This window comes from Sycon ciliatum, chromosome 1 (genome assembly GCF_964019385.1).
Source record: "Sycon ciliatum chromosome 1, ocSycCili1.1, whole genome shotgun sequence".
Lineage (NCBI taxonomy): Eukaryota > Metazoa > Porifera > Calcarea > Leucosolenida > Sycettidae > Sycon > Sycon ciliatum.
Window position 1 is genome coordinate 61,415,414 of NC_088643.1, and position 9,625 is coordinate 61,425,038.

The following is a 9,625-nucleotide window of genomic DNA, read 5'->3' on the forward strand; positions in this document are numbered from 1 at the left end:
GAAATGCATTCACACTATACAAATAGCAAGTCATGACTGGCATATGGCCCATGACAGTATGAGTGCACTTGCGCGTTTACATGCGTCCCTACAAGATTTGGTTCGTTATACATGAAAACTGCTCGAGGTTAGTTTTGTATGGGTTCAAACAGGGACACGGACAATGGTTCGCTATAAGTATTTTACTATCACGAAATTCACTACAATCATGTGAGTTTGTTATAAGTGGAGTCAAGAGTACAAAAAGGTTTATGTACTCTTGGTGGAGTTGACTGTACAGGTATGCTCACAAGTACAGTACTAGAGCTGGATGCACCTGCCAAAATATGGGACTGACAATTGACCCGCAAAAAAGGCTAGAGATGAACGTTTAATGACGAAAACCATTGATGATTGTCACTAGGAGATGTTCTGGTTACTCTACATTGAACTTCCTTGTGATGCGTGTTTGGCGATGGCGGCACATCTCATCCTAATCTTACCCGAACAATTTGATACTGAAGTATGACGAAGGTGACCACGGGTGCATGCATCCACACAAGTTCACAAATCCAAACAAGAGGAAACTTCTCAAAAGGTATGACACGTTTTCGTTCCCTTCCCGTCAAGGGTACTAGAGAGAATGGAGAGAATAGCCACCACAAATAAAGCACGGAGGTAAAGAACTTCGAACGACAAAGGGGAGAGAAAAATTCTCAGAAAATATAGCAGGGAAACCAGCAGTTTTCACAAGGTGGACATTTTTAAACGGGTTCATGTTCTCCTTTCCTTGGCATTGTCAAAATGAAAATTTAGTTTGTAACCTCCTACCTTCTATAGATGAATAAACAAATGAATGAAGAGATATTCATATGATTGAAAGATTGAAAAGGGGGATGCTCATCTATAAAAAATACTACTAATGAGTCTACTGAAATATTCATAAGATTGAAAGATTGAAAGGGAGATGCTCGTCTATAATAACACTTCTTCGAGTACTAACGTAGCACTGCTGCTACCTATCAATGTCATCGCTGCCGGGTTGGCAGGTTTGCTGCGGCGTGCTTGGCCAGGGCAATTTCATCAGGGGATGGTGTGGAGAAGTCAAACGGCTCTATGTTAGAATCATACTTTGCGACTAATTCCACGGTGGAGAGCACTTTTGGCTGCGGTAAGCGCCTCTTGGCAGGCATCTCCATACATAAGATAAGTCCAAACATAAACGGCTGCTTCTTCAGCTCTATCGGCGGGCCATGAGCTTGCTTTCGTCTCCGACACAATTCATCTGACTCTTCGCGAGCTGAATTGGGAAACGCTGCTCCACGAGAGACCCTTGCAGAACCTGCAGCGGCACCACTTCGTAACCGCCCGTGTGGAGATTCTGGCAATGATGAGCTCAGGCTAGTCATAGATGGGAGAGCTGCATCATCTCCATGTGCTGCGTGGTGTTGGTTAGGCCCGGCCATCGTTTCCTCATTACCGGATTCTTGCAGTGCGAGTGGTTTCGATTCTGTACTAGCACCACAGTGCAAAGACATGGATGCTAGTAGCGGTGTGATAGGTGCTGATAGTCCAACTGACCTTCTGCCAAGTGAATCTACAGCACAGGGTGCTGACACTGGGGTTTGAGATGCTGTGCAGCCACTGAGCTGCTGAAGTGACAACACAGATGGCAATGATGACAGAGACGAAAGCGCCCCTGCAGGCACTGTGGAGCGTTTGTCGGTACCAGGACAGGCTATTCCGGCACCAGTAACTGGTTGCTGAGGCTGCACACTCATTGGAAGCAAATTAAACTGACTATTGACTGCTCTGGTAGAACCAGACAGCTGAGACAGGGAAGCAAGTGATGACAATGAAGCAAGTGATGACAAAGATGCTCCTGTTAACACTCCTACAGAAGACGTGCCGGTTTTAAGTCCACCTAAAGATGACAATGAGGAGGCTGCACAGTCCATTGGTCGATGCTGTGACTTGAGCGAATGTTCATTTTCTGTCGAAGAGGCACCGAGTGGTACACGATGGGTTGTTGGCAACCCAACGGAGATGGCATTACTCTGAAGTGCAGCCAAGGACGATAGTGAGGGGGCAGGGTGACTCATTGGTTGGGGTTGAAAGCACTGAGTATCTGCATTTTCTGACCGGGTGGGCAACGAGGTAAGCGCAGTTGAAATAGAAGATGCCGACAGCCCAGCAGAGCAGCCACCATATCGAATGTCAGCCAACGATGCTAGAGAAGGCCCACTTACATTTACTGAAGAAGAACACTCACTGAGCTGCTGGAGACTTGGCCGAGAAGGTAGAGTTGACAGGCCATGGCAAGCAGATCCTTGACTTGTGTTGTTTTGCTGCTGCTGTTGGTTGTCGGAAAGAGATGCTAGTTGGCCCAGTGAGGGTAGTGATGCGAATAAGTCTGCGTGCGACTTCTGTGCACCTGCAAGCCCATCAGCTGCAGCACATACAAGAAGGCAAGTAGAAGAATAGACCACAACAGTTAGATGGCCAGAGGCTAACACCCCCTATTGCTAACACTATAAACATGGCAGAGGCTAACACCCCTTATTGCTAACACTACAAACATGCCAGAGGCTAACACCCCCTATTGCTAACATTATAAACATGGCAGAGGCTAACACCCCCTATTGCTAACACTATAAACATGGCAGAGGCTAACACCCCCTATTGCTAACATTATAAACATGGCAGAGGCTAAGATCCCAATCACCAACACCGCAACCAAAGAGTCCATCACCCGTTGACACATTTCCTTATTAAGGGGGGGGTCTTCTACTTTGATCATATCAAAACTTTCCTATTCGAGTCCGGCTGGAGTTTTTTTTCTCCCAAAGAGGAGAGATTGTCCTCAGGGTCAATGCCACATGATCTCTTTCGTCACGTGGAAGACGTGAACATAGGGGGCCCACACATACACAAAATAGCCAAACCGTACATACACAATAGAAGACGCTGGACCCTGGCTATGCGCCAGATCAGCATCTGCCAACATCCAGATTTATTCCCAGGGCTATGCGTGCCAAATGCATGTGATATCACAAAGCGAAGTAGTACAATTCGTACCAGACTTCTCCAGCAATATCGGAGCTGATTCCGAATTGTGGCTCGAGAATGTGGATGATGTGAATTTACGTCTACTGCCGTGGACATCATCGATTATGGACAAATCCGTGACCAATTGACCGAGGGCCTGCGACCCCAGGAGCTACGGAAAGAATTGTTGAAAGAGTCAAAGCTGATGCTAGCCATAGTAGCCAATGCCGTGAGCAAAGCTGTTGCACTCGAGTCTTGTATCACGGACAGTAAGCTCTATGGTGACGCTGTAGCTACCCCATCGTCTAATTCATCATCATTTTCTCCGAATCACCGCGTTTCCCACTCCCAGCCTGTCTCTACGCACAAGAATACCAAGATTGGGAAGTGCAAGTGCTGTGGCCGCTCGCATGCAAGAGGCACGCGGCAGTGCCCTGCAGCAGATTCTACTTGTGGCAGCTGCTCAAAAGTTGGCCATTTTACAGCAGCATTCCTGTCTCGCAAGCCCGATAATTATGCGCACATGGCATCAGAACGGGTGAAGGAGGAGCATGCCAACTATTTCTGCGACGACATACTCTCAGTGAGCACTCACTTCCCAGCAGTACCAGCAAATGTTCCGCAAAACGCTGATGGTCAACGGCCCACCCTGTGAGGGATTATTACAGAAGCTACTCCGCGGGTCTGACTGTTGGTGCCCGTCAGGAAGTCAAACAGTGCTCCGCGTCTCTGCGTAGACTACCGTGTGCTGAACAAGAGTGTAGTCCGGGAGCGTCACCTGCTTCCCACCGTTGATGCACTCAAGGCCAGCTGGGCGATGTAACAGTGTTCTTCGTTGTAGATGCTGAATCTGGTTTTCACCACCTCCCCCTGGCCGATTTCCAGTAATCTTGTTCGCTCACTACCTTAGCAGCGCACGAGGATCTCTTCAGATTCGAGAGACTCCCATTTGGCATCGCTGGCGCACCGGAGATATTCCAACGAGTGGTGACTGACATCCTTGCCGGCCTACCTGGAGTAGTTGTCTATATAGATGACAATCTCATCTGCGCTCGCAATCGACATGAGCACGACGAGCGCATGGCTGCCGTCTTCCGTCGTTTGAGCGACACCAATCTGCACTTAAACAGGGAGAAGTGCTGTATGCGCCAGTCGCAAATCCAGTACTTGGGACACTGGCTGAGCAACGATGGTATGCGTCCTGGCGGTGACAAGCTACCGGCAATTCAATAGCCGCAGCTGCCGCACACGTTAAAAGATGTGTGTGATTTCCTTGGTATGGTGACGTACCTTGGCAAAGTCATACCGCAACTTTCACAAACAACTGAGCCGCTGAGGAAACCGGCTCAGCGACAGCCGTTCATCATCGACGATGAGCTGTCAGCCGCATTCAATGGCACGAAGACAGCCGTTGCAGTAAACCAAAAGTGGCAATTAGTTACCTGTGATCTGTGCTACCCGCTGACTGTCCGATGTTGAGTCACAAAGCTTGTGACTTTAAAACTCTTTTCACATGTAGTAGGGTGTCCACGCTCAGATATATTATAATTATATACATAATATATCTGATTGGAAATTTTTATTTTCATTGCTATCAGGTTCGGCCTCATTTCCTCTGTGCTGCGCTGATGAGTTCAAAAAGAACGAAACAGCATGCTGTCCGCAGATTGAGTAATTATTATTATATTCTTAATAATGCAATGAATATAACTAAATGCGCACTCATATCACAACCATGGGGACGAATAATGTATTCCAGAACGTTTTCTTGTCACAATTATCAATGGAATTCGTGACTAAAGAGAATGATGAAACTACAATAGGATTTATACACTTGGAGTGAAACAGCGAGGATACAAGCATAGTAAGAAAAATAGCACAAACCTAGGAGCAATTTGCACAGGTAATAAACTATAGGTGAGGTGAGAAATGATAGGAAATTCAGCAAGTGCAGTGTGACAATGGACATGCATGTGCAAGTGTGTGTGAGTGCGAATTTACTGGAATAGCGTAAGCGCGGTGACATTTTCTTTTTGTTTACAAAGATTTGGATCACGAATGCGAATGTAGACTGCTTCTAGAACTTTCAACTGCTTGAAACTACTTGCAGAACGAACAACACTGAACCAAGAATCATCATAACTTTCACGACACACGGGGTTAGACAACAAATGCAATTTAATTGCCGATGTATTCTTCTTCTTCTGACCGCCTCCGCCTTCACTTGGTTTCTGACCGCCACCGTCCTTCACACCATCTGCACCATCATCGTCATCGTCCTCTTCATCATCGCTGCCACCTTCACCTGTCGTCGGCTCTCCCAGCAACTGACCACCGGGTTCATCATCGTCACTGCACACGTTGCTTCCACACTCCTCCTCCAGCTGCCGTCGCGTTCTCTTCCTGACCGATCTTCCCTTGCCATTGCCAAACACCTGACAGTCGTCAACTCTTCCGCTGGCATCATCCATATCCGGAGAGTTTCGACGCATCTTTCCAGTCACCTCTGCAAACCGAGCTGCCGCCAGCCGTTTGCTCCTTCTCAGCTTTGGAGAGTTGCGGTTGTCTGCGTCCGGCGTACCGGTACTCGCTGATAATGAAGATAAGACACAGTGTTCGTCTTCGTTTACATTAATGTTTGTTCCCGATTTCTGCGTGCTGTGTTGGTTTTTCCGAGACACCGTTTGTGGAGCAGAAGCCTCTGCCGGAACGGACAGTGGAGTCGGGTGCTTACGTGGTTGGCCACGCTTTGGTCGGGAGGACCTAGCCGCCTGTGACAATAGTGAGAGCGGCATGTGTTGTTTGATACGTTCGGACAGATGTTGAAGGGTCCTACCAACATACCGACTACCACATTGTCGGCATTCAAAGTAGTAAATGAGGTGACTCAATTGTAGGGTTGGTAGGACATCCGGTGGCGGTCAGAAACCAAGTGAAGGCGGAGGCGGTGAGAAGAAGAAGAATACATCGGCAATTAAATTGCATTTGTTGTCTAACCCCGTGTGTCGTGAAAGTTATGATGATTCTTGGTTCAGTGTTGTTCGTTCTGCAAGTAGTTTCAAGCAGTCTACATTCGCATTCGTGATCCAAATCTTTGTAAACAAAAAGAAAATGTCACCGCGCTTACGCTATTCCAGTAAATTCGCACTCACACACACTTGCACATGCATGTCCATTGTCACACTGCACTTGCTGAATTTCCTATCATTTCTCACCTCACCTATAGTTTATTACCTGTGCAAATTGCTCCTAGGTTTGTACTATTTTTCTTACTATGCTTGTATCCTCGCTGTTTCACTCCAAGTGTATAAATCCTATTGTAGTTTCATCATTCTCTTTAGTCACGAATTCCATTGATAATTGTGACAAGAAAACGTTCTGGAATACATTATTCGTCCCCATGGTTGTGATATGAGTGCGCATTTAGTTATATTCATTGCATTATTAACCCTTTATTGGCTGGCCTATACATTGATCGAACACCGATGTTCGATGGGGTAGGCATTTTGAAATTATCGTAACTAGGTCAAATCTCGGTCTTTCGGAGAGATCGAAATATGTAGGTCGAAGAGAAAACTCCCAGCTGTCGCCTCGAACAATTTTCAAAGCGATACAATAAGCGGTTCTTGAGTTATAGCACTCGTAATGTTGGTCCCGGGAAATTTGCGCTCAGAGGGCGATGCGTGGGTCAACGGCCGGGATTTTCCCTGCTTACGTCACCTGTTGACAAGACTACACCGATTCAACTTCAAAAGCAGGTTCCCGGGAGTCTCTACGAAATTTTTGAGTTTGATACGAGCAACAGGAGTGAAATGGTGGATAGAGATTGATCTCGAGCGTGAGCCCAGCGCTGGTGGGCCTTCCCTGGCTTGCAGCGATGGGCCAGTGCATCCCGTGGAGTCGAGTGTACGCTCATAGCGCTCCTCTCGCCAAGGCCTTTCCAGGATGCCCAAGATCGTGGAATTTGTCCAATGCAAACTAAAGTTACGTCCAATTTAGTTACAGGTTTGGCGATTGCGTGGGCTTGTTTGTATTTTAATCGGCCAATAAAGGGTTAAGATTATTGTCTCCACGTCGCCTTTTTATATATATAATCAGTGTGAATGGATGTAGCAACTGCGCAGTACGTGAAACGAATACACCGAGTATTCTCGAAGTATTCGTTCGGACAGCAATCGGAAATATTCATTTCGAATTGTAGATAGTTTGGCACATGCATGCACTCATGTGCACTACTGTAGTGTCCATGTGCAGTTGAACGCTTTGCAACACGCGTGACCCGCCAGTCACAAAGTGAGTACAGCAGTGCATGGATTGCATGATTTATTTGCGTGTCGTGAAGGTGAGTGAAGTGCAAGCGCTGTGCACATGTAGAGCAGTGCACTGGCACACAGGCAACATCGACTTTCTTCTTGAAAAAATGTAGACCCACTTGAGTCCACAAGCGAGCTGTATGTACCAGCCAATGGGTCTAACCAGAGCTGTTCCGTTCTCGAAACCACAGCGGCCGGCGGTTTGGAAGTTTTTCCGGAGGCGATTTGTCTTCTGTGGAAACAGAAGCTAGCATAAAGCAGAGGCACAATGTCCAACCTCAGCGCTAGTGCGTCTGTGGACCAAGACTAACATCCGGCCGATCGAGGATGGTGGTCGGAAAGCAGTCTAACTGTCTTGAAGCATCTGGAACCTGACTTATGGGATTTCATCGCGGACTCACATTATAATCAAGAGTATATAACCCCCCAAGAGTGTGCAATTCTGCATACGGGGTCTCCGACGGCGAAAACTCACATCACGTGTCTCAGATACCTTTGTACTACGTACAAACGTAGGATAGCGTGCGCGCAATCCGAAAATCTGCCGTGATCATGCTGGGGATTTGCATACGCGCAGTGAGTTTCTGTCAGAGTGCTTTTTTTAGTACTCCACTGCTCGCAAAAAACGGGCTGGAAACGTACAACTGCGACATTGCACCACGTGATGTGAGTTTTCGCCGTCGGCGTACCCCATAGAAAGGGTATCAGGAGGTGCACACTCTTGGGGGGGGGGGGGGGGGGGGGGTTATATACTCTTGTTTATATAATCACAATTATATCTAGTCAGGAAGTAGTACGATGATGGATAGCTCTGTGTTTACCGGTGATATTAGCACTGAGTGATTTTGTACGAAGTGTAGACTGGTTGGTATGTTTGGAAAGGGGACTAAAACTAGTATGTAGCTAGAATTTGACTCTAGGACGACTGGGAAATAGCCCCAACTGAGTTGGAATACTTAAAAAATGTGACCGCTATGGATAACATGTAAACCTTTGGTCCTTTCTTTTTGATATAAATCCCTTGGCTATCCATCCAAGTCAAATTATTGTACATGTTGAATATTCGATATGCAAAAAAATAAGATTCGTTCCGATTTAGAATATTTCTTTCACCACTAGCACTATAAAGTACTCTGGATATTACATACCGACTGGTATGGGATATAGATTATAGATTATAAAATACTGTTTTCGACGACCCTGCATATTGGACTCGGATGGAGAGCCAAGGATAAAATTATACTATAATATAGTAAAGAAAAAAAAGGACCAAGAAGCTACAAGTTACGCTATAATGTCCACTAACACCACCAGTTACTATTAAAACTAGAGCTAGAAGTAGAGCTGTTAGCCAGTTAGTTGTAGAACGCCAGTACCGTCGGTCAGTGTCGTGAAATGTTATCGCATGAGCTGATTGTTTAGTAACTGGTGGTGTTAGTGGACATTATAGCGTAACTTGTAGCTTCTTGGCCCTTTTTTTCTTTACTATAAACCCTGCATATTACTATACGGTCACTTGATATTCATTATTGGTTTCATGGGGTTGAAAAACCTGAAGAAAAAAATCACCCTTGGATTTGCAGTGCCTCAGCTAGAGTACCGATTTATAGGGCGGTTGGAGGTGCGTTATAGTGAAGTTTCACTGTATTGTTCTTGACCGTCACAGGATCAGCAAAATTCCTTCGAGGAGTAACAACAGCAAGTATTCCAGCCTACCTCGAGCTCCTGGTGGATTTCCATTCATTTCTGTATCAGCAATACGGAACGCCAGTGACAGGAACGAACAACACGCACGAAGCGGCTACGATTCAGAGTTTAAAACAACCACTAGTAACTGACCTTCACAAGTCAAAGGAACACAAGACAGTACTGATACTACAAGTAAAATGTGACTTCTCTCTCGATCTCTTCAACTCTCAACTACAGTATTTTATTTTTGAAAGCTAACTTTTCCATTCAAAATCATGCATTGCATGATACCGTATACGCGTACCGTACCGTAACCTTGCACTTGTTTTTTTGTCTGAAGCGTCAGCAGCACCGGCTTGGCCGAGCCGATTGTTCCGTCCCGGGGCCCCTCCAACGATTTTGCCCAAGAATGCAAGATGGGCAGGGCTGCTGATGCCCATCCTATCCTATCCTACATGTGCCTGTGGGCAGGTCGAGGTCTACTCACCACCCGTTTGAAGGGAGTACTAAAACAACGGGTTTTAGTACTCCCTGGTACATGTAGTCTGTACATGGTGTGAACTGCAGACTGTACGAGCTGCATGCAGCGCAGTGTG

At 46.4% G+C, this 9,625-nt stretch overlaps 1 protein-coding gene across 1 annotated transcript; it reads right to left on the reverse strand.

Moving 5' to 3' along the window:
- Positions 1–563: 563 nt before the first annotated feature.
- Positions 564–9,266, reverse strand: LOC135804725 (ubiquitin-associated protein 2-like). The gene is made up of 2 exons (XM_065318668.1): positions 9,057–9,266; positions 564–2,428 (listed from the first exon to the last, which is right to left on the reverse strand). The coding sequence occupies exons 1-2, from the start codon at positions 9,082–9,084 to the stop codon at positions 1,008–1,010; spliced, it is 1,449 nt and encodes a 482-aa protein (XP_065174740.1). The 5' UTR covers positions 9,085–9,266; the 3' UTR covers positions 564–1,007.
- Between the last annotated feature and the right edge of the window lie 359 nt (positions 9,267–9,625).

What these genes read in the sequence shown, in the direction of transcription:
- LOC135804725 (XM_065318668.1), bottom strand. Translation starts at nt 9,084, where the DNA reads ATGAATGGAAATCCACCAGGAGCTCGAG. An exon ending in AAATCCACCAGGAGCTCGAG is followed by an intron (nt 2,429 to 9,056) that starts GTAGGCTGGAAT and finishes TATGTGCTGCAG; the next exon opens with CTGATGGGCTTGCAGGTGCA.